Below are 24,019 nucleotides of genomic sequence, written 5' to 3'. Positions count from 1 at the left end.
TCTAAGATAATTATTGAAAGTATAGTAAATATATAAACCATAACATAACTATTTATTACCATCAAGAATTATGTATTATACATAATTGGATATACTGTCCTTTTATATGACTGGCAGCACTGTATGATTATTTACATCAGCATCTCCACAAATGTGGAAGAGATAAGTTGCACTCAGATGTTAAGATGGCTACAAAATCACTAGGTGCTAGGAAATTTTCAGTTCCGTTATGATCTTATGGGACCAGCATCATACATGAGGCTTGTTGATCAAAACGTGATATGATGCATGATGGTATTTTGATTTGCATTTAAATTTTAAAGCCAACTCATTGTTTTCTACAGAAGCATGTGGTCAGGTTGTAGTGTAGGTCTTCTTTAATGTATCACAAGATTTTTAAATTTTCTTCATAAAGGTCTGAGATACCTTTGTTAAATAATTCCTTGATACCTAACTTTTCATGCTAGTGTAAATGTGTTTTGTTAAGGCTAAAGTTTCTAATTCTTCTATGTAAAAATGCAGATTAAATTTGTGAACCAATAGTTGTTGGCACCAATTCATTGCCAACAGAAATGCCCAATTTGGAATGCAGTGAAGAAGGAAATTTTATTCGGTGCAAACTGCTCAACTGTGATACTGTACAGTTGTAGGAAAGCCTAATAGTGTTACAGCTCAATTATGAAGCAGCACAGTGTGAATGCAAGGCTGCCCTGAGGCCAGGCCGTCTCCTTTCCAGCTAGATAATTCTGCTCTGCTCTGCTTCAGTGAGACATCCTCGGTGTTTTATCTTGGGTGTTTCAGCTCCAGCCAGGGAACACAGGTAGAAAGGGAATAAGCACTCTCCTAGCCAGAGGCAAGCTGACTTAGATAGACAGAAATCCTAGCTCCTGAATCCTGTCCTCATGCAAATGAGGGCTTCAAATCTCCTGAGTTTGATTGGTCAAAAAAACACTTTCCTGATTGGTCAGGATGGAGCCTTTCTGATTGGTTAGTGAAGAGGTTGATGGGGGAAAATATGGAAAGCTTCAGTCCTATTGGTCTAAACACTATTCCAAGAACTCCTTTATAAGGGCTGGCTCACTTGGCAGGAACACAGCACAGGTGGGCAGTTCAGTGTGGGAGGCAAGTAGTTCAGCACAGGCTTCTCCCTGAAGTGTGGTTTGTGCGAGAGTTCCCTGTATAGAAATGGTTGCTAGGCTCTGTTTTTGTTGTTTTTCATTTGAGCCTAGTTAGCCACCAGAAGCCCTTCTTAATAGGTATCATCTTTCTCAGGGTCCACACTTTGGTATAATGATCTTTTAAATTAAACAAAATTTCTGAACTTTGAAAATGATAATAGGTTATTCATGCATTTCTGTGAAAACAGTAATGTCATCTGTAAATAATTATAGTTTTATGCCTGTTTCAATTCGTCATAACTGATCTTTTTCAACTGGCAAAGTCTCCCAGGCCAATGTTGGGTAGAGAATGGAGTATCACTAGTTCGCTAGGGCTGCCATAACAAAGTACCATAAACTGGTAGGCTGAGATTGTTATTTTTGAGGTGAATCTTAGAAAACCTGAAAAGCCTCAGGGAAGGTGCCAAAGCAACAAGTTCTTTTAACAGTGGCTACAGGTGTTAACTAAAAGGTGATGTTTCTGTGTATATCTGTAGAAGAAAATCAGCATTTTTATATTAGCGTTTTCAAAGACACTTACTTAGATTCTAATTATCACTGGTGGCTGTGTGTATAGTCTTAATTTGATAAAAAAGTAATTACTAATATTTTAACTGTGGCCCTTAGTACATACTGCTTTATACGGTTACTTGATTATTTTCCCATTTCTATTTCCTTAATGAAATTGGACGACTGTTGGGATATGGAAGTGTCTTGTAATTGTTTTTTGGTTTTGTTTTGTTTTTATATACTTAGAGGTGCTTGTTGCATGTGTAGTTATTTTTAAAACAGTTGTCCACAAGCATGCTACTAATTATGCAATTTTGAGAAAATTATTAAAAGGTTGATCTTTTAATAATATCTATGCTTTAAAGGTGACATTCTAACAAAAAGTCACAGTGCTTTAAATTTCAGGTCAACTTGAAATCACACAATAAAGTGCGAAATGTACACCTTAGAGAAATTTTTAATTTTATTACCATGTTAAAACCTCTCTGAATTCAGATCCTAATAAGTTGGACTTAATAATAGAGGGAGGTATGGCCTAAAGTGTATCTTTTAATATTTTAAGTACCAGAATGTTATTTTGTCAGCTTTCAGTTATGTCTGTGTGATTCTGTTTTAGCAACTGTGAAGTTCATAATACAGTATTAGGGATAATCACTGTGCTGTGCATTAGCTCTCCAGGGATGCTTTATCCACTGGTTCGAAGCCCTTAAACAGCATCTCCCCAATTTCTGCACCGCAGCTCCTCGTAACCACTGTATGTATGACAACATCTCTGTCCATTCATCTGTTGACAGCTACTCAGGTTGTCTTCATGTTTTGGCTTTTGTGAGTAATGCTGCAATGAACAAGAGAGTGCACTTATCTCTTTGAACTCCTATTTTAATCTTTGGATTTTTACTCGGAATTGGAATTGCTGTATTATATAGTAGTTCTGTTTTTAATTTTTTGAGGAACTTCCACTTTGTTATCCACAGTGACTGCACCAGTTTACATTCCCACCAGCAGTTGCAGCAAGGTTGATCTTTTAATTATATCTATGCTTTAAAGGTGACATTCAAACAAAAAGTCACCACCATCCTCACCAACATTTATGTCTTGTCTTCTTAATGACAGCTATTGTAACAGGTGTTTTCATGTGCATTTCCCTAATAAGTACTGATGTTGAACATCTTTTCGTGTAACTGTTGGCTATTTGGATGTCTTCTTTGAAAAAATGTCTTCTGTTTAGTTTCTCTGCCCACTTTTATTGGATTGCTTGGTTTTTGTTGTTATTAATTTGTATGAATTATTTATATATTTTGGACATTAATCCCTTATCTGATGCACAGTTTGCAAATATTTTCTCCCATTCGATAGATTGCCTTTCATTGTATTGATTTGTTTCTTTTGTTTTTTTGTGCAGAGCTTTTTTATTTTTATTATTTACTTATTTTTTTAAAAATATATTGATTATTTTATTACAGTTGTTCCATTCCCCCCCCTTTATTCCCCTCTGCCCTGTACACCCCCTCCCACCCACATTTAGTTCATGTCTATGGGTCGTACATGTAAGTTCTTTGGCTTCTACATTTCCTATGGTATTCTTAACCTCCCTCTCTCTATTTTCTACATACCATTTATGCTACTTATTCCCTGTATCTTTTCCCCCTCTCTTCCCCTCTCACTCCCCTGCTGATAACCCTCCATGTGATCTCCATTTCTGTGATTCTGTTCCCGTTCTAGTTGTTTGCTTAGTTTTTGTTTTAGGTTCGGTTGTTAATAACTGTGAGTTTGTTATCATTTTACTGTTCATATTTTTTATCTTTTTCTTAGATGAATTCCTTTCACATTTCATATAATAAGCGCTTGGTAACCATGAACTCCTTTAACTTGACCTTATCGGGGAAGCACTTTATCTACCCTTCCATTCTAAATAATAGCTTTGCTGCATAGAGTAATCTTGGATATAGGTCCTTGTCTTTCATGACTTTGAATACTTTTTTCCAGCCCCTTCTTGCCTGCAAGATTTCTTTTGAGAAATCAGCTGACAGTCTGATGGGCACTTTTTTGTAGGTAACTCTCCTTTTCTCTAGCTGCTTTTAAGATTCTCTTCTTCTCTTGAATCTTGAGTAATGTAATTATGATGTGCCTTGGTGTGTTCCTCCTTGTGTTCAACTTCTTTGGGACTCTGACTTTCCTGGACTTTCTGGAAGTCTATTTTCTTCGTGAGATTGGGGAAGTTCTCCTTCATTATTTATTCAGATAAGTTTTCAATTTCTTGCTCTTTCTCTTCTCCTTCTGGCACCCCTATGATTTGGATGTTGGAATATTTAAAGTTGTCCTGGAGATTCCTATGCCTCTCCTCATATTTTTGAATTTTTGTTTCTTCATTCTGTTCTGGCTGAATGTTTCTTTCTTCCTTCTGGTCCACAATGTTGATTTGAGTTCTGGTTTCCTTCCCATCATTGTTGGTTCCCCATACATTTTTCTTTATTTCCCTTAGCATAGCTTTCATTTTGTTTTCTAATTTGTGACCATACTCAACCAAATCTGTGAGTGTCCTGATTACCAGTGTTTTGAACTATGCATCTGATAGGTTGGCTATCTCTTTGTCACTTAGTTGTATTTTTTCTGGAGCTTTGATCTTTTCTTTCATTCGACCCTTTTTTTTTTTTGGTCTCTTCTCTCCTGTTACGTAGTAAGGGGCGGAGCCTTAGATGTTCACCAGGGCGGGGCAACACGTCACCGTGTTGTTACACTGTATGTGAGGGAGGGGTCTGAGAGGGAATGATGGCTCTTGTTCCCCTCACTGATGGTTTTCAGTCACTTCCCCTTCTACCCACAATAAAATTGGACCCTTCTGGTGCTTATTCCTGAGTAGGTGGATTTATGTACATTCTAGGACCCTGTGGGTCCCTCCAACAAACTCTCCTATGAAGCTGGGAGTTTCTCCCACTGCTGCCTCAACCCCCACAGGTGTTTTCAGTCAGAGGCTTTCAGGCTTTATTTCCCTGTACTGGAACCCTGGGTTGCACAATCTGTCTTGCTCCCCAGTTGTTCCTCCCAGTTTATCTGCATACAAATGTGGGACTGCCCTATCTGGCAGCCACTGCCTCACTGGGTATCCAGCTGCTGCCTTGCCCACCCTGGTCCTCTAGTCACCACCTTGCAGGGAGTCCTCTCTGCCTGGTTGTCCATCTCTGCCCCTCCTACCAGTCTGGATGAATGTTTCTTCTTTAACTCCTTTGTTGTGGGGCTACAGTTCGATTTTCTGTCAGTTCTGGTTGTCTTTTTATTTTAAATTTGTTGTCCTCCTTTTGGTTGTGTGAGGAGGAAGTGTGTCTACCAAACCACTATCTTGGCTGTAAGTCCCCCTGCAGAGCTTTTTAGTTTGATGTAGTCCTGCTTGTTGCTTTTTGCTTTTGTTGCTTGTGCAAAGAATCACTACCCAGTCCAACATCAGGAGTTTCTTCCCCGTTTTTTTCTCAGGAGTTTCATAGTATCAGGTCCTCTTGTTGCTGATTTCTAATTTGCTACCACTGTAATAGCAAAGATACTTGGTATGACTTCAGTGTTTTTAAATTTGCAAACACTTGTTTTGCATCCTGTCTCATAGTCTATCATGGAGCATGGTTTGTGTGCATTTGAGAAGAACGTGTATCTGCTCCTGGTGGATTAAATGTTTCATAAATGCTAAGTTCATTTGACTTAGTGTATGGCTCAAGTCCATTGTTTTCTTTTTGATTTTCTATCTGGATGATGTGTCCATTGCTGACAGTGGGATACTCAAGTCCTGTACTATTGTATTATCTGTTTTCCCCTTCAGATTTGTTTGTGTTTGCTTATTATATTTAGGTGCTCCCAGTGTTGGGTGCTTATCTATTTATGATTGTCATCTTCTTGATGAGTTTACCCATTTATCATTATATATTGACTTTTTTGTCTGTTGTTACTGATATTGGCTTAAAATCTGTTTTATCTGCTTTAAGTACAGCTACCCCCACTTTCTTTTGGGTTCTACTTTATATGGAATATCTTTTTTCATCCCTTAGTTTTGAGACAGTGTACCTTTAAAGCAGAAGTAAGTCTCTTGTAGGCAGCATATAGTAGGGTCTTATTTTTTTAATCTATTTAGCCACTCTGTGCCTTTTGATTGGTGAATTCCATTTACATTTAGGATTATTGATTTTTGATGTTTTCTAACATTATGTTTCTAATGTTACATATTTTTATGTCAATATCTAATATTTGTGATGTTACTAATGCCATCTTATTTTTTCTGGTTGTTTTGTATTTTTATTGTTTCTTTTCCCTTCGGTTTCTGCCTACCTTTGTAAGTGGTGATTTTTCCATGGTGGTGTGCCTTCTCGAGTTTGGCTTTGTGGTACCACAAGGCTTATATAGGACGTGTCATAGAGACAACTGCCTATTTTAAGCTGATGGCTATTTAACTTAGGTCATCTACAAAAGCTTCATCCTTGAAGTCTCCCTTTTGTATTTTTGATGTCATCATTTACCTCTTTTTATATTATGTATTCATGAACACATTAGTAGCTGTAGATATTTGTAAAAGTTTTTTTCTTTGACTTTTATACACTACAGTTAAGTAGTTAGCACATCATCCTGTTTCTAAGTCTGACTGATAAGTTTACTTCTGTCCGTGTTTGCTGGTGCTGACTAGCATTTTTGCCTGGCAGGTCCAGTGGTGGTTTTGACCATCTGGGCAAGGCCTTATTTCTCCTTTACACCTAAAGGGTAAGTTTGCCAGATAGAATATTCTTGGCTGGCAATTTTTCTTTTTCAACACTTTTAATATGTCACTCCATTCTCTCTCAGCTGGTATGGATTCTGCTGAGAAATCTGTTGATAACCTAATGGGATTGCTTTGTTTGTAGGTTAGTGTCCCCCTCCCCCTGTCTACTTGTAGAATTTTTGCATGTTTGTTTGTTTGTTTTGACAGTTTCTTATAATGTGTCTTGGCGAAGGTCTTTTTGCATTGAGATAACAGGGCAATCTATTAGGTTTGTGAGCTTGAATATCAGGTTATCTTTCTGGGTTTGGGAAATCGTCAGCTATTATTTCTTTAAATAAATTTTCTGCTCCCTCTCCCTCTCTTTTCCTTCAGGAATCTCATTGATCATGCATGCTTTCTTTACTCTTTTCATTCTTTTTTCTTTGTTCTTCCCTGACTGTGTTAGTTCTGAGTTCCTGTCGTCTAGCTCACTCTATCTCCCCTTTGCTCCACTGTCCATCAGTTGCCCTCTGTTACATTTTTCATTACATTCTTTGAGTTCTCCAGCTCCAGAATTTCTGTGGCTCTTTTATTTAATGATTTCTATCTCTTTGGTTAAAAGTCTCATTTTGATCATGTATTTTTTAAAAGATTTTATTTATCTTTAGAGGGGAAGGGAAGGAGAGAGGGAGAGAAATATCAATGTGTGGTTGCCTCTCGTGTGTCCCCTGCTGGGAACTGGCCTGCAACCCAGGCATGTGCCCTGACTGGGAATCGAACAGCGATTTTTTGGTGTGCAGGCCCACACTCAGTCCACTGAGCTACACCAGTCATGGCATTGATCATGTATTTTTATTGAGATATTGCTGAATTGTCTTTCTGAGTTTTCTTGTAGCTCACTGAGTTTTTTCAAGACAGCAGCTTTGACTTCTTTATAGGCTGGATCACAAAGTGTATGACTTTGTGCTCAGTGGAGAATTATTTTCTTCTGGTGATGACATATTTTCTTGATTTTTCATGTTCCTTGTAATTTGTCACTGTTGCTTTCACATTTGAAGTAGCGGACACCTTCTAAATCTTTGCTAGTTAGCTTCTGTGGGGTATTCTGTTCTGTGGTGGTGTCATCCGGGTTTTCTCCCTCTCTGAGTACACCTGCTCCATTCTTCCTGCTTCCCCTCGTGGTGGAATTCTTAAGCTTTTATGTCCTCGAACCTGCTCTTGTTTTCCAGCAGATGGTGCTATAGCCTAAGTTTGTGGTTTCTCACGGGTCCCTTTTCTGGGTGGGTCCCTGTCTACCAGCTTTCTCTCTCAGGCTGCACACAGAAGTACACACGAGGGACTGGCTGAAGAGTCAGTGGAGCTGTGGGTTCTGTGCTCCAGGAGGGGGGGACTGCAGACCCAGTAGGGAGATCCCTGGGTGCAGTGCTCCCCCAGGCTTGAGGGTGTTCTTCCTGCTGCATACGATTCTTTTAACTCCCCTTGAAATTTTTATCTGCCTCTTCCCCAGTTCTCCTTCCCCCCAGTCTTGGAGGTTCTGCCACAATACCCTGGGCTCTGCTGGAAAGAAATAGGTTTCTCCAGCCTCATCCCACACAGCTGGGGTAGCCTGGCCCTCACTCACCACTCTCCTTTCCTTCACAGGAGAGGTTGCCACTGCAGGATGGCTCAGTTCCTCTGCAGTTATCCCAGGAGGGGAGGGGGTGCTGTGCTGGGGAAGCTTCTCTACCACTGCCTCTGCTGGGACCAAATCCATATTTTGTTTTGGATTTTGTTGTTTTGTTTTGTTTGTTTCTCAGATGCATGCTGGAATCTTCCTGCAGAAAGTCTGGACTTCTGCAAATTCTCCCTCTTGTCTAAATGGCTGCCCAGGTCAGCATTCTCTAGGTTTCTATCCTAACCACAACAAGAGGAGTCTGGGCAGGTTTGCTGGATGATTCCACGGGCAGTCCCAAGTTCTTTCTGCCTGTAACTGGGTGTATAGGTGCGTGAGCCTCCAGCTGGGTCCCTTGGTGTATGGTATTAGATCCCACAACACCCTTAAAAGTGCTTTTGTTTGTGGGTGGATATCTAGTTTGTTTTTTAAAAGGAAGATAAAAAGGAATGTTTTACTCGTCTGTGATACTGACATCATTCTCTTTCTGCTTTTATAAATTACCATTTACTCAATAAAGAAAGGTCCTTTATTTAAAGGCCTATAGTAGGAAACTTATTTTTAGCAAGACTTAAGTAGCTGATTACCAGATAATGAAACAATATTGCATGTCTTTTAAATATTATAGAATTATGACTTTTTAATAAATAGCTTTACTTTCTTTTTTTAAAAGATTTTATTTATTTACTTTTGCAGAGAGGGGAAAGGAGGGAGAAAGAGAGGGTGAGAAGCATCAGTGTGTGAGAGATACATCAATCAGTTGCCTCTCGCATGTACCCAACTGGGGACCTGGCCCCCAACTCAGGCATGTGCCCTGCCTGGGAATTGAACCAGCAGCCTTTTGGTTTGCAGGGTGGCGATCCATACATTGAGCCACACCAACCAGGGCATAAACAGCTTTCTTACAATTCTGTCTTCTCCCTCTTTCCTTCTCTGTCCACCCCAGTATTCAGACCAAATCTGAGGTGTTTGATTATTTCCATTTCCAGTGGACCGTTGAACAACACAGGGTTGAACAATCCAGTTGACTGCAGTTGACTGCAGTTCAGTTGACCCACTCAGTTCACTTGACCCACGCAGCTTCAAACCTGTGCTGTTCAAATTTGGGAATCCAAGTGTACAGAGGACCAATTTAATTCATTTGTGGATTTTCACCTGCACAGCAGGTGGGCGCCACTAACCCCGTGTTGTTCAAAGATTAGTTGTATCTTCGCTGCAAACATCTTTTGTAAGATGTTTTATAGGAGATGTAAACATTTCCTATATGCTAAGTAAGGACAGAGGCTAGAATTATGGACAATATACTTTTAAAAAATTAAATAGAGGAATTTCATCATGAGTGCCTGAAGCTTGTTTCTCTATTCCTTCTGCAAAGTGAGCAATATATTTCATACTTTAAATAGTGAAATTATTCCATCTTGCCATTTTAGAAGACAGCTCCTATTGATCCATCAGTGAAGGAAGAACTATTTTGTATTACTTTGCTTTCACAGATTTAGGATGTTTCAAAGATTACATTTAATTACCTGTGTTTAATTCATTAGAATTTAAATGGAAAAATATTGTTTAGGTTGGATTTTGGTGATTCTGTTTGGTCATGACAAGTAGATGATCGTGTCAAAAGCCTACCCCCCACACACAACCCTAGGCTTTCCCGGGGACCCTTGGGAGTTCCTGCAGCTCCAGACAGATGGATGGATGTGATTTCTTCTCTGTGAGGCCTTCTGAGCATCACTGCTTATGTTACCACCTCTTTTCTATAGCTCTGGGAGACGAGCCTGTGTAAATGAAGGGAATATACAGGGGCACATGTGTGTGGTGTGTGAGCATGTATGTCTGGCCTATGTTTTCTTTTGTTAACCAGAGGAGGTGCATAAAGATTACCTACAGCTCAGGGCAGAAGACAGCATTGTTCTATCCCTTGTTGCCCAGCTTGGTAAATAAAAGTAGAGTAAACTGGGGGCTTGAGAGGGATGCATTAATGATGAGATTAAAAAACTAGCTTCTATTGAGCTGATCTGCTTAATCCTCAAAGAATCATATGAAGTGTGTGCCATTATTACTCTCATTCCACAGGTAAGGAAACAGGCAGGGAGAAGATGAGTGAGCTTCCCAAGGTCACATTGCTGTTAAGTAACAGGAAAGGGATAGGAAGGGACTCTGATGGTGTCCCTTGGAAAACCTTCCCCCAGACCTGGTATACCATCCTTCCTGGTAATTGTGTTGCCTTGGGGAGGGGAATTGGAGTTTCACTCACATGTGTCTGTCACTGCCCCAGTCAACCGGGGTATAAGAAATTGTAGAATTGTAAAATCTTTGAGTTGATTCCTACCCTTCCCTGATACATAAATCTTTCTTGAATATTTCCAAGAACTCTTCCAGCCTTTGCTAGGATACCTCGAAGGATTAAAGAATTTAGTCTCTCATGAGGCAACTCTCTTTTGGGACAGTTGTCTGTAGTTCTCTCAGAGTTTGGGGATCTCTGTCTTGTACTTGAAGGTATCAAGGACTCCCTGCTATGGGTATGTCTGCTTTCCTGCCAGCTGAGAAATTAGGGAAAGGTCTTCTTGCCCATTTCTGTTGTCTGTAGCTTTGTGAATCAGCAGCCCTTTTCAGAGGAAGAAGTAGGAAGTCCTGGGTAGTTGGGGACAGCCTGTCTTTTGGAGGGAGTAATCATTAACCGCCATGTCAGACCTTCTCACAAACCCCCTGAGAGACTTGGAGCTTAGAGGACATCTTTCCTACTCTACACGAATGCATTCACTCATACTGGGAGGAACACAAAGGAGCCAAGGTGTGGTTCCTGCCCAGTGTTTTAGGGGCGTGTGCAGTTAATTGTACTCACCACTCACTTCCATGCTTTATCAAGTGACTGCAGAAGGTCTGGGAAAGATCACTGAGGGTCAGTTTTGCCTTTTCCCACAATGTTTTTGTTACGTTGCCTGTGGGTGAATACGTGTGCTTGTCTTCTACCTACAGGTATGCCTCCCAAGAACAATGCAAAGAAGCTCCATCTAAACCTCCGCTCTGGTGAGGATGAGCAGATGGCTCTCCTGCTGGGGTCTCTCGTTGGTCTGGGGGAGGAGGGTGATTGGGAAATCTTTTTTTCCCCCTTCACTGTTTTTAAACAGTGTTAATGATTTCAGTTCCCTGAAGTTGTAACTGAGGAGTCAGTGCATGTTTTGGTACCCCGGAATGTTACCTTTTGGTTTTCCTCTTCCTGCAGACCAGCAGCAGGCATGATGAGCACCAAGGCCTTTACCCTGGTCTCTGCTGTGGAGCGGGAGCTGCTCACAGGCGACAGGGAGCGCATCATCATCGAGTGTGTGGAGTGCTGCGGCAGGAACCTCTACGTGGGCACTGCCGACGGCTCCATCTACCACTTCCTGCTGGAGGAGAAGACTCTGCCTACTGGGACAGCCACATTCACTGCCACAAAGCAGCTGCACAGACACCTGGGTTTCAAGAAGCCAGTGAATGAGCTGCGAGCAGCGTCAGCTCTCCACAGACTGCTGGTGCTGTGTGACAGCTCCATAACTCTGGTTAACATGCTCAGCCTGGAGCCGGTCCCTTCAGGGGCCCGCATCAAAGGAGCTGTGGCATTGGCTTTGAACGAGAACCCTGTGAGCAGGGACCCGTTTTGTGTGGAGGTCTGCATCATTTCTGTGAAACGCAGAACCATTCAGGTGTTCCTGGTGTACGAGGACCGGGTTCAGATCGTCAGGGAAGTATCCACCCCCGAGCAGCCCCTGGCTGTGGCTGTGGATGGCCACTTCCTGTGCCTGGCTTTGACCACCCAGTACATCATCCTGAACTACAACACAGGCATCGCCCAGGACCTGTTTCCATACTGCAGTGAGGAGAAGCACCCGATCGTCAAGAGAATAGGGCAACAGGAATTCCTCCTGGCGGGCCCGGGAGGACTGGGTGAGCAGGGTGCTGTCACCTCCACTAACCTTTGCCTCCCGCTGCCCATCCTTTTTAGTTATCTCCATGACCTCATGCTGTTTTTTAAAATTTTTATTTTTCAATTACAGTTTACATTCAATATTATTTTGTATTAGTTTCAGGTGTACAGAATAGTGGTTAGAGAATGATATATCAATACTTTACAAAGTGATTCCCTGGTATTTCAAGTTCCTGCCTGGGCTCATACATAGTTATTACAATATTATTAACTGTATTTCTTTTGCTGCACTTTATGTCCCCGTGACTATTTTGTAACTACCAATCTGTACTTCTTAATCCTGTCACTTTTTGGTCCAGTCCCCAGGCCCCCTTTCATCTGACAACACTGTCTGTTCTCTGTGTCTTTGAGTCTGTGTCTGGTTAGTTTGTTTGTTTTGTTCTTTGGTTTTATTTTGTGCTAACATAGAGCCTGAAGATGGCTCTGGGAAGAAAATTCGTTTTAAGTAAATAACTACAAAAATAAAAATCCATAGGACTACCTGGTTAAGATTTTCTCAAGTGTGTGGGTTTGCGAGTAATTGCTTTTACTCTTTGTCCTAAAAAAGATTTGAGGTAGCTCACTGCTAGGTCTTTTCAGATGTGGAGACTTCAGTGTTCTGTATATCCTTTTCTCTTAATTGAGCTTTCATCCCACCCAAAGGTTCCGGTAGCCAGCTCCTCGAAAGGGCTTTGGCCGTTTTCTGTGGTCTTACTAGTTCTCTTCCCTGCCTTCCTGAAGTGAACAATCGGAGCTGTTAGTTTCACTGGGGACTTGTAATGTTTTCTTTCCATTATAGGTGGCTCAGGCTACGGGTGTGTGTGTGTGTGTGTGTGTGTGTGTGTTGCTCAGGTGCTGTCATGATGTTTAGTGAGTGTACCTCAACTGTCTACAATAGAGAAGTGTGTGTAGTCTTCTCGTTTCACAGTGATAGGTACAGACATTTTCTGGTAATAGTAAAAATTGAGGTCATGAACTAGGTAGTATACACTTCTTGATTTTTACTTTTTCTTTAAATTTTTATTTAGTTATTTTTTTCAAGTACATTTTTTGTCTATTTCTCCCATCCCAGCCCCCCCCGCCCTGTCTCCCCCCTCTCTCCCATTCCTCCCCCCGCCCCAGTCCTCATCCCTGTGTCTTTCATATTTGTTCCTCAAAATCCCTCCCCATTTTTCCCCTTAAATTCCCTTCTCTCTCCCCTCTGGTCGCTGCCCACTTGTTCTCTATTTCAGTGCCTTTGTTTTTATTCTGTTTGCTTGTTTGTTTTATTCTTTAGCTTCCTGTCAAAGGTGAGATCATATGGTATTTGTCCTTCAATGCCTGGCCTATTTCACTCAGCATAATACTTTCCAGTTCCATCCATGTTGTTGCAAAGGGTAGTAGCTCCTTCTTTCTCTCTGCTGCATAGAATTCCATTGTGTATATGTACCACAATTTTTTGATCCATTCGTTTACTGATGGGCACCTAGGTTGCTTCCAACTCTTGGCTATTGTAAATTGTGCTGCTGTGAACATTGAGGTGCATAGGTTCTTTGAAATTGATGTTTTAGGATTCTTGGGGTGTAATCCCAGCAGTGGAATTGCTGGGTCAAAAGGCAGGTTGATTTTTATTTTTGTGAGAAAATTCCATACTGTTTTCCATAATGGTTGTACCAGTCTGCAATCCCACCAACAGTGAACTAAGGTCCCCTTTTCCCCACAACCTCTCCAACATTTGTTGTTTGTTGCTTTGTTTATTACAGCCATCCTGACTGGTGTAAAGTGGTATCTCATTGTGGTTTTAATTTGCATCTCTCTGATAGCTAACGATATTGAGCATCTCTTCATGTGTCTCTGGATATTCTGTATGTCCTCTTTGGAGAAGTGTCTGTTCAAGTCCTTTTCCCATTTTTTAATTGGGTTGGGTGTCTTCTTAGAGTGGAGCCATTAAGTTCTTTGTATATTTTGGAGATTAAACCTTTGTCTGAGGTATCATTGGCAAATATGTTTTCCCATACAGTTGGTTGTCTTGCTAATTTAATACTGTTTTCTTTAGCCATGCAGAAGCTTTTTATTTTGATGAGATCCCATTTGTTTATTCTTTCCTTTATATTCCTTGCTCTAGGGGACATATCGGTAAAAATGTTGCTGCGTGGAATATCTGAGATTTTCTTGCCCATGTTCTCCTCTAGGACTTTAATGGTGTCATGGCTTATATTTAAGTCCTTTATCCACCTTGAATTTATTTTGGTGTATGGTGTAAGTTGGTGCTCAAGTTTCATTTTTTTGCACGTAGCTGTCCAGTTCTCCCAACACCATTTGCTGAAGAGGCTATCTTTACTCCATTTTATGTTACTGCCCCCTTTGTCGAATATTAATTGACTGTAGAGAGTTGGGTTGATTTCTGGGCTCTCTGTTCTGTTCCATTGGTCTATGTGCCTGTTTTTATGCCAGTTCCAGGCTGTTTTGATTACAGTGGCTTTGTAATACAGTTTGATATCAGGTATTGGATCCCTCCTGCTTTGTTCTTCTTTCTCAAAAGAGCAGCTGCTATTCGGGCTCGTTTATGATTCCATGTAAATTTTTGAAGTGTTTGTTCTATGTCTGTGAAATATGCCATTGGTACTTTAATGGGTATTGCATTGAATCTGTATATTGCTTTGGGTAGTATGGACATTTTGATGATGTTAATTCTTCCAATCCATGAACACGGTATATGTTTCCATTTGTTTGTGTCTTCCCTGTTATCTTTCTTCAGTGCTGTGTAGTTTTCTGCATACAGGTCTTTTACCTCCTTGGTTAGGTTTATTCCCAGATATTTTATTTTTCTTTTTGCTATATCGAATGGGATTTTTTCCTTGATTTCTGCTTCTGCTGATTCATTGTTCGTATACAAAAATGCCTTTGATTTCTGGATATTGACTTTGTATCCTGCTGTTTTGCCAAATTCATTAATTATTTTGAGCAGTTTTTGGGTAGAGTCTATAGGATTTTCCATGTACACTATCATGTCATCTGCAAACAGTGACAGTTTTGTTTCCTCCTTTCCTATTTGGATGCCCTTTATTTCCTTTTCCTGCCTGATCGCTGTGGCCAAAACTTCTAATACTATATTGAATAGAAGTGGTGAAAGTGGACATCCTTGTCTCGTTCCTGATAATTTTTACTTTTTAAAAATATACTATTTATTAGAGCAGTTTTAGGTTCATAGCAAAGTTGAGCAGAAAGTACAGCCTTCCTATATACCATCTGCCCCTAAACACACACAGCCTCCCCTACTGTCCTTATCGCCTCACTAAGTGGTGTGTTTGTTATGACGGATGAATCTACATTAAGTTATAATCACCCAGAGTCTAGTTTATGTTAGGGTGCCCTCTTAATGTTGTACACTCTGGATTTGGACAGATGTATGATGACATATACGTGGTATTATAGAGTATTTTCACTGCCTTAAAAATCCTTTGTGCACCCTGGTTGGGTAGGTCAGTTAGTTAGAGCATCATCCCAGTACATCAAGGTTTTAGGTTTGGTCCCTGCTCAGGGCACGTATGAAAAGCAACCAGTGAATGCACTGTTATGTGAAACAACAAATTGATGTTCTGTGTGCACACTCTGGCTCTCAAGTCAATCAATCATATTTTCTTAAAAAAGAAAAAAATCCTTTGTGCTTTTCCTGTTCAGCCCAACCTCTCCACCCTGGGCAACCACTGAGCTTTCCACTGTGCTCTAGTTGAACTGATGCAGTCTGCAGCCTTTCTCGTGGGCTTCACTTCACTTAGTCCTGCGCATTGAAGTTTCCTCCAAGTGTTTTCATCGCTTGATAGCTCAGATCTTTACTTTTGGGGAAAAAAGATTTTTATCCAATCACCTTAAAAAAATTCCAATTTTAATGAAAATGCTTTATCATGGAAAGCATATATAAACACATACAGTAGAAGAGAGGAGTGTGAGGACCTTGAGGTGCACCCCACCTGGCCTCAGCCACTGAGGCCCCCTGCCTGTTGTTTGATTTGCACCCTAATCACCCCCCTCCCCGCTCACTAGCTTTGAAGCCAAAAACAGACATCCTAGCGTTTTACCTGTAAATATTTTAATACGTAGTTTTGTTATTTAAAAAAGGAAAACCACAATACCATTACATAACTAAAAAAGTTAAACTAATTTTTAAATATCAAATATCAAGGCATGCCATATTTCTGTTATGCATGTAAAGACATACATAAATGCATATGTACATCCATTTATGTTTAAGTATGTACATGTTCACTCCCAGTTTGTTTGAATCAGGTTCATACAAGGCCCATACATTACAGTTGTTTGACAGATCTGTTCATTTTCTCTTGGCTTTAGGTTCCATGTCCTTCTCTTTTTATTTTTCTTTAATTTTTGGGTTGAAGAAATTGGGTCATTTCACCTATAATTTCCACAGTCTGAATTTTGATGATGTTATCCCTCTATATTATTGAATGTGTAAGGCTGACCTCGTGGTTCCTGCAAAGTGGTAACGTGAAAGGTTTTATCAGATTCAAGTGTTTTTTTATTTGCTGGTTTCAGGGAGGCAAGGCTTATGCACAGGCGGCGGAGGTCTTCTGTCGGGGCTGCGTGATTTCTCATCTCTTTTTGTGATGTTAATAGCTATTGATGAGTATTGCCTACATCCTTTAAATGTTAAGATGTTCATTAAGATCTTTAAAATGACAGCATTCTACTTCTTTTCCTCCTTCATATATGAACTGCATTTCCTGGGGGAAGAGAAACTTCTCATTGACTATTTGGTTGCCCCCAGGTACCTTTTGTATGAAAGGAAGGATGAGAAGGTTTTCAATAAGGTTATCCCTTCTGTCTTCCAGAAGTAACTTTTTAAACTTGTAATTATGAACCATGGATATTTAACACATGTGGTGTATTTTAGGCCATTTGTATTTGTGGGGAGCTTATTCAGGTTGATGGCAAAGTCCCCTTCACAGGACTCTAGAACATTGATAGCTTCCTTGCCTTCTGTCATGGCGAGGTGTTCCAAGGTCACTTGGTACATTTCCTGCCCCAGATCTGGCTTCCACCATTTCCCCAAGGAGCCCTGATGTGTAGAGACCATAGTCTGGGTGCCAGAGGAGCTTGTTGTCCATTATTTGGAGGCCTTCAGTAAGCAGAGCTCTGAAGTTTGCATTTTTTTAAGGTGAAATTCAGTATGAGGTCATGTTGATAGAACCGGGTCAGGATGGCAGGACACTGACCCCATCTACCTGTGCACCTGCATCTTCCTCCAACCACACTGAAAATCTTCACGAGCCACCTTCCCAACACGAGCTTTCCTTTGATCTATTCCACAGTCCACAGAACAGTGTAACACTGCAGACACTGTCGTTCCCACAGCCTAGTTACCGAGGAAAGTCTGGTTGTTCATAGTGCTTTTTGTCCTTAGGGAGGGGGTATTTATATATATACACACATATGTATATAAATGTAAATGTAAATGTACATATGTAAAGGGTAGATATAGGAATGTATAGTCACATTCCTGTATTTTAAAGTCATTTGGAATAAGTTTCCTTCTGCATGGTTATGGCACTGACTGGATATACAGTTAAATTAATTTGTTTCATTTTACTTTTGATTGTTAGAAATTGCTTTCATTTTATTTTTTATTATGTAAATATTTACAAGGTTCCAAGTCTGATCAGTACAACAAGACATATTCAAAGGGCTTATATTCTGTCTGCTTCACCTATTCTCTCCTTCCCCCATAGGTAACCTTTATTTTTATGGTTTATCCTTTCATTTTAAAATAAAGAGTATAAACAGATATGTAAATATTTGATCTCCCTCTTTCTTGGCTATTTTCACTTAATAGTGTATTACACATATCACTTTGTAAGATAATACACAGTGCTCATTCGTTTACAGCTCATGCTACTCTGCTGTGTGGCAGCCCCACAGTTCATTCGGCCCCTGCCCTCGGCCGGCATCTGGGGTTCTTCCAGTCTGGTGGTGTTAACAAGGGCTTATGCTTTTCTGTTTTCCTAGTATCTATGGGAAAGCTTTTTAGAGATGGGATTGCTGAGTCAGAGAGTAAGTACATGTGAATTTTGCTGGGTATTACCATATGCCCCTTCCAATGGGAATTATCTATTCTTCTCCCTAGCCATTGATTTTAGAACTTGATTCAATACCAGCTTGTTGTCTGTTATATGTTTCAAATATTTGTTTCCAGTTTTACCATGCAGAAGCTTTTCTTAAACATTTTTATAAAATCAAGTGTATTAACCTTTTTACTTTATTGTGTCTTGATTTTCAGTCGTATTAGGGATATCTCCCCCTCTTCTATGTTATAGACAAATTCACCCGAGTTTTCTGCTACTAATTTTATGGTTTTATTTCTTATAGTGAAGAGTGTAAGGAATGAGTCACTTTCATCTTTTTCTAGATGCTCTTCGTCATCCCAGCGAACTGAGCAGAGAGCCCCTTTCCTCATTGATTTAGGTGCTGCCTTTAGTGTGCACTGGGTCTCCTTTTGTCGCTGGGTCTGTCTCTGGATTTCCATTTTGTTCCCTCAGTCTGCCTATTCGTGAGCCAATACCTGTTTTAGTTATAAAGACTTGATAGTGAAAACATTTGATTCCAGTATCTTCATTGGTTTTAGTGTTAGGATTGATGGGAAATGATAGTCATATTTAAGATGCATTTTTTCTCAAGCTTACTTTGCCTCAACTACATTGACGTCGTGCTGAATGAACCAACCTTAATTGTTGTTCTGCTTGTGATCTGTATGACTGAGCAAATTGGAAGATTACTTGTAGGCTGTCTTATGCATTACTTATATACAAGTTCTGTATACAGTATATTAGTCACCACTGTCATTATATGGCTTTAGAAGTTAAGTTCAAACAGATTACTCTAAGGAATGAAAATCCACGTTTAAACATTTGTGAGCTGTGTGTTTTCATTTTGTCTTTCTGAAGATGACATGTTCACTTTCATGTCATGAGAAATTGCTCTTAACTTTTTGCTTTAGTTTAAATTTTATTATTTTAAGCAATATTTTGTTGGAAATGGCATAATACAATTGATTATTGTAACCTTAAACTCTATCCTTTGATAATTCTTGTTGAAAAATGCAGATCATTCAGCTACTCCTCACCCTCCCGTGACTGTCTTCCTCCCAGCTAAGATAAGGGGTCCACTGATATTTAGAGGGCACACAATTGAAAATAATGGCCCTTAAAGGTTTTTACCATTTACACATTTTGTTACATTTGCACTCTTTCAACACTGCGGAGACAGTAGGTTATCACCCGAACACTTAGCAGGCACACAGGCGGCTTTCTGAGGCAGCAGCAGAGCGCGCGGTGCCTGAGCAGACCTGTGCAAACCCCGATGGCCACGACTGCTGTGCCCTCTGACTCTGGGGACGTCTGCTTGTCCATCTGTGTAGCAGCCTTTGCTCAGTACCACAGGTGTCTGCCCTTCTCATTTTGGGACCATTCATGCCATGGCCTCTGCACAGCACAGCCAGGGTTGGGCGAGGCCCAGCCTTCAGCAGCCAGTTCCAGGGTAAGACTACACAGCTTTTCGGTGTCCATGATCTCACGAGAGCTGTGCTCTACAGAACAGAGTTATTTCACCTGAAGTTCAGCAGAATCCTTGGGATTACATCCATTTACCAAATAACCTGGGTGAACATCGTGGGCATGGTGCCAGTGGCCCCAGATCACTTTCTTTTCCCTTTAGGTTCTTTAGTGGCTGGTTCTAATTGCATGGAAAATTCAAATTTGTACTCATCTAATTTTCTCCCAAAAGCTCAGTCCTAATTTCAGATTCTTGATGCCTCCTGTGGCTTTGCACCTCATGTTTCTCTCCTGTAGGATTTTTTAAAAAATCCTCACCTAAGGATATGTCTATTGATTTGAGAGAGACGGAGAGAGAGAAAAAGATTGGTTGCCTCCCATTTCCTGTACGCACCCCAATTTGGGATTGAACCCGCAATTTAGGTATGTGCCCTGACCGGGGATCAAACCCACAACCTTCGGGTTTGCAGGACGATGCTCCAACCACCTAAGCCACCTGGCCAGGGATCACCTCTCTTGTGCTCCCCCTAAGTCAGGTACCAGGTTCTTTTGGAAGTTACCCATCTTCTTTTTGTATTTCTAGCCCTGGCCTAATGCTGCCTTCCTGGTGGCATGCGGCTGCCTGGTCTTTCCCTGTGACTGGTCTCTCCCTCCTTCAGTGAAGCCTGCACCCTCCTGCCAGGTGGTTTTTCTAAAGCACATGTGACCCTGCGATAAATTCAGGCTGCACTCTTCAGCCCGACTTGCCAGGTCAGCACTTCCTGCTTTGACCCAAACTCGACTTTCAGACCCTCCGTACCCCATGAAGGGTTTAAACCCTGTTCTGGGAGCCACTCCCTGTTAGGAGGACACACCGCTGCCCTTCTTGCCTCCCACGACCTTCTACTTTCTAACCGCCAGAGCCCCACCTGGTGTGGGTATCATCTCTGTGCAGCCCGTGTCTCTGATCGCTTGGCTCCATCTGGACTTCACCTCCCATCGGGACGTTTTACTCCTTTCTCTTGCCAGGGTTGTCCCCTCTCATGGTAATTACTTACGTGTTTCTGTAACCCGTTCGGCACTGCGAGTTCCTTGGCTGTGTCTCAGTCTGTCTGTTGGTGTCTAACTCAGTGCTTGACACGCAATAAGCACCTAGCAAATGTAGTTGGATTTACATGTTTTGCTAATTTATAGTTTTTCTTTTTGTAGGTATTTGTTTAATAAGTGAACTTTCTGTTCTTGATGAGTTCACCCAGAGCCACATACTGTTCGTATGATTCTCTATTTTATGCTATTATTAAAAATGCCACAGTGATCATTCTTATAATCAGTTGGCAATACATGTAAAAGGAAAATCATTGAATTAAAGCATAGGTATACATTCAGTTTTGATGGATATTACCAAATTATTCTCTGGCCAATCTAATAGGTAAAAGGTTGTTTGTTTGTTTTTTAACTTCTTTAAATTTGTGTTTCCCTGGTTACTAATGAACGTGGGAATCTCTTCATGAATTTGTTAGTCATTTGCATTTTGTCTTCTGTGACTTACTGATTCATATCCTTTGTTTATTTTTCTATTGAGTTGTTAGTCTTTTTCTAATGACTGTTAGAGACTTAAAGGATCAAAGAGAAATACTGAAGTGAAAGAGCTGTTCATGGAAGGCAATTGGGACTTTATGGGGGGACGCACCCACACATGCCACACACACTATCATAAAACTTACAGTCCTGTCATCTTGACAGAGTTTCAGCTGGCACCACGTCACATCCAAGAGCCAGTCTTTAAAGTGCTCAGCAGGGCCCAACAGGCATCGTAAGTACAGCGTCGTTCCACAAGTGGGGCCTTAGAGTGTTAGGTTAGGAGTGAGGCATATATACCTGTGAGCTCCCTGGCGCTTACTTGGGGGGGCAGCCGAATTTAGAGGGGAAAAGCTATCTTTACACTTAAGTGCAGTACTTTTTAGTCTTTGCAACAACAGAATATTTAAGAAAGTCTGTGGTTTCACACGTTTAGGAGTTTTGCTCAAATATGTGTTTGAGATACTGTCCATTATTTCCATCTTCAAGTGTTCTGAGATCCCTCCCTGTCTTTCTCCCACCGCCCCCTCTCCGTCCAGCACAGGAGAAACTTCCTGTCTTCTGTGGTAGCAGCTGACCATTGCAGGCAGCAGCAGCACACTGTTTCTAAAGGTGTTTTATGTCCACAACTTTGAGAACAGTTAGAATGGATTGACTTTACTTGGTGAATATATTAATATTATTAATCCTCAGAATCTGCAGATTATAAGCAGCTCATTTGGAAATGGTTCGTTTAGTGATATATGTACAAGATAGGTAAACTGTTGTTTAAGCATTTAATTTGGAAGTTATTATTGACAAACACCTAACAGCACTCATCCTTGAATTGTAAAATTGGTTCCATCTTTGTATTATAGTGCGTATGTATCCAAAATTAGACCTCAGCTCTGAACAGCGAGTCTCTAGTAGGAAGCCTTATAAAGTGCCTAGCACATTGTAGGTACTCAATAAATATTTGAATGAATGAATAAAGAAGAGCTGTAACTTAGAGATGTAAACCATTTGGAGCAATAGATATCAAAGAAAGCTTGTAAAGCTTCCTGAAATTGTTTGATAGTAACTTTTCCCCTACTTGTGAGGACATATGTGTTATAAACCTTCATGTGGGTATATGTAAACATTTGTTTACCTTCACTTTTAGTTGGACGTAAATATAAGATATACTTTCTGGGAGGGGCTAGTCCTCACGAAAATAGAGTCATGCAGAGTTCTTCACACGTGCAGCATAAATATATTACCTTTCCTATCTTGAAATATAACGAAAGTAGGGGTTATTCTGCATCTAGACACAGGAAAGAAGATACCATAGTTATCTGAAAGTCCTTAAGACTCCTTCTGTTTTTCTAGGCATGTTTGCCACAGTTGCTGGGATTTCTCAGCGAGCTCCCGTGCACTGGTCAGAGAATGTGACTGGGGCGGCCGTCTGCTTCCCATATGTCATAGCACTCGATGACGAATTCATCACAGTTCACAGCATGTTGGATCAGCAGCTAAAGCAGACCCTGCCCTTTAAAGAAGGCCATATTCTACAGGATTTTGAAGGTAAAAGTTTATACAGAAATCTTAACAAAATTTAGTTATGGACTCTTTTATGGCATTTCTGCAATAAATGCTATTAAGGGGCCCTTAGGAACCAGGCCTTATGCTGAGCAGAGCAGATATACAGAAGATAGTAACAGACATTCTACACTGCAGGGACTCTGGGATTGATGGGGAGAAAAGCATTTAAACAATAGCTGCCTCGGCTGAATAGCTTCATAGGATGAAATAAGGACAATTGGGAGAGCAGAAAAAGAAGTATTTCCTAGAAATATTAGGGAGGACTTCCTGAAAGAGGTGGTATTTGAGCCAAACCTTTAAGGGTGAGTAGGAGTCAGCCAAGCAGATCTGGTGAGAAAGAACCTTCAGGTATAGAGCAAGGTGCATGCCAGTCTGCTCCAGAGTGACCCTCACACTTCAGACCATGCAAGCAGTTCAGTGTGACTGTGGTGCATGGCCTGTGGGGAGGGTTGGTGTCCGGTGAGGAGACGAGGGCAGTCGGGGAGGTACTGCCTCTCGTGTGCAGTGGTGAGCCAGAGGAGGGATCCATTTTACTTCTAAATTTTATTATGAATGTTATCCAATGTACTACACACCATTCACCTAGATGTACTACTTATTAACATTGAAAAGCAGTGAAAGATATTATGGCATTTAATCCATAACACTTCTTAAGAAGGGCATTTTCCTACAGAGCCACAAAGCCCTTTTCACACTGTAGAAAATGAGCTCTGATATCTCTCCTGTGTTCAGATTTCCCCGGTTGTCCTAAGAATGCCTTTTATGATATTTTCCTCAAGGCAGGAATTAACCTAGATTTATGCATTGCACTTGCCAGTTAAGGATCTCAGCCTACCACACACTGACCTTCCTTTTTGAGATGCTAGGGATATAAACTTACTGAGACTCAGTCCCCACATTAAGCACACTGGATTCCGGTTGGGGGCCCTGACACATGCCTTGGGTAAGGGCACATTTCACAACAGTGCTACGGTGCTGGAGGGGACAGGGTCCTGGACATGGAGAGGCTGATGACAGACCCTACCCTTGGTGGGAACAAGAGAAACGTCCTGGAAAAAGGCATACCAGCACAGAGAAGGGGCAGAATCTCATCTAAGTGTAAGAAAAATTACTTTGGTTGTGATAATGGCAGACAGACCATGTAGACGAGAGAGCAGAGCAGAAAGACCAGGAGGGGAGCTGGGACAACGATGCAAGTGAGAGGAGGAGGACTTGGATAAGCAGTCAGTGGGGCTGGGGTAGACATGATCACAGCGAGAGGATTGTTGAAGACCCGCAAAGGCTTGGCTAGCACTGAGCTATCCTTCACACTGACAGAAAAGATTGTGCCATTGCTTCCTGTCTGCACATACTAGCTTAAAAAGTGTCTCCAAAAGGGAGCAA

General features: G+C 41.0%; 1 protein-coding gene across 4 annotated transcripts in view; it reads left to right on the top strand.

Moving 5' to 3' along the window:
* TGFBRAP1 (transforming growth factor beta receptor associated protein 1) overlaps positions 1-24,019 on the top strand; it is a 56,239-nt gene that overhangs the window by 7,357 nt on the left and 24,863 nt on the right. For 3 of the 4 annotated variants that reach the window (XR_008391487.1, XM_053664621.1, XM_037134269.2), the window contains exons 2-4: positions 11,009-11,059; positions 11,256-11,956; positions 22,424-22,618. Coding sequence is in view for 3 of the 4 variants with exons in the window: in XM_053664621.1 (XP_053520596.1) it covers positions 11,269-11,956; positions 22,424-22,618 (883 nt within the window). In the remaining variant the exon portion in view is untranslated. The remainder of the gene's footprint in view (positions 1-11,008; positions 11,060-11,255; positions 11,957-22,423; positions 22,619-24,019) is intronic. The other variant, XM_037134268.2, reaches the window with a different exon arrangement.

This window comes from Artibeus jamaicensis, unplaced genomic scaffold (assembly GCF_021234435.1).
Source record: "Artibeus jamaicensis isolate MK-2021 breed Jamaican fruit bat unplaced genomic scaffold, CSHL_Jam_final contig_384, whole genome shotgun sequence".
NCBI classification, from domain to species: Eukaryota; Metazoa; Chordata; class Mammalia; order Chiroptera; family Phyllostomidae; genus Artibeus; species Artibeus jamaicensis.
The sequence above is the reverse complement of the archived record's forward strand: the minus strand, read 5'-3'. Positions and strand labels throughout refer to the sequence as shown.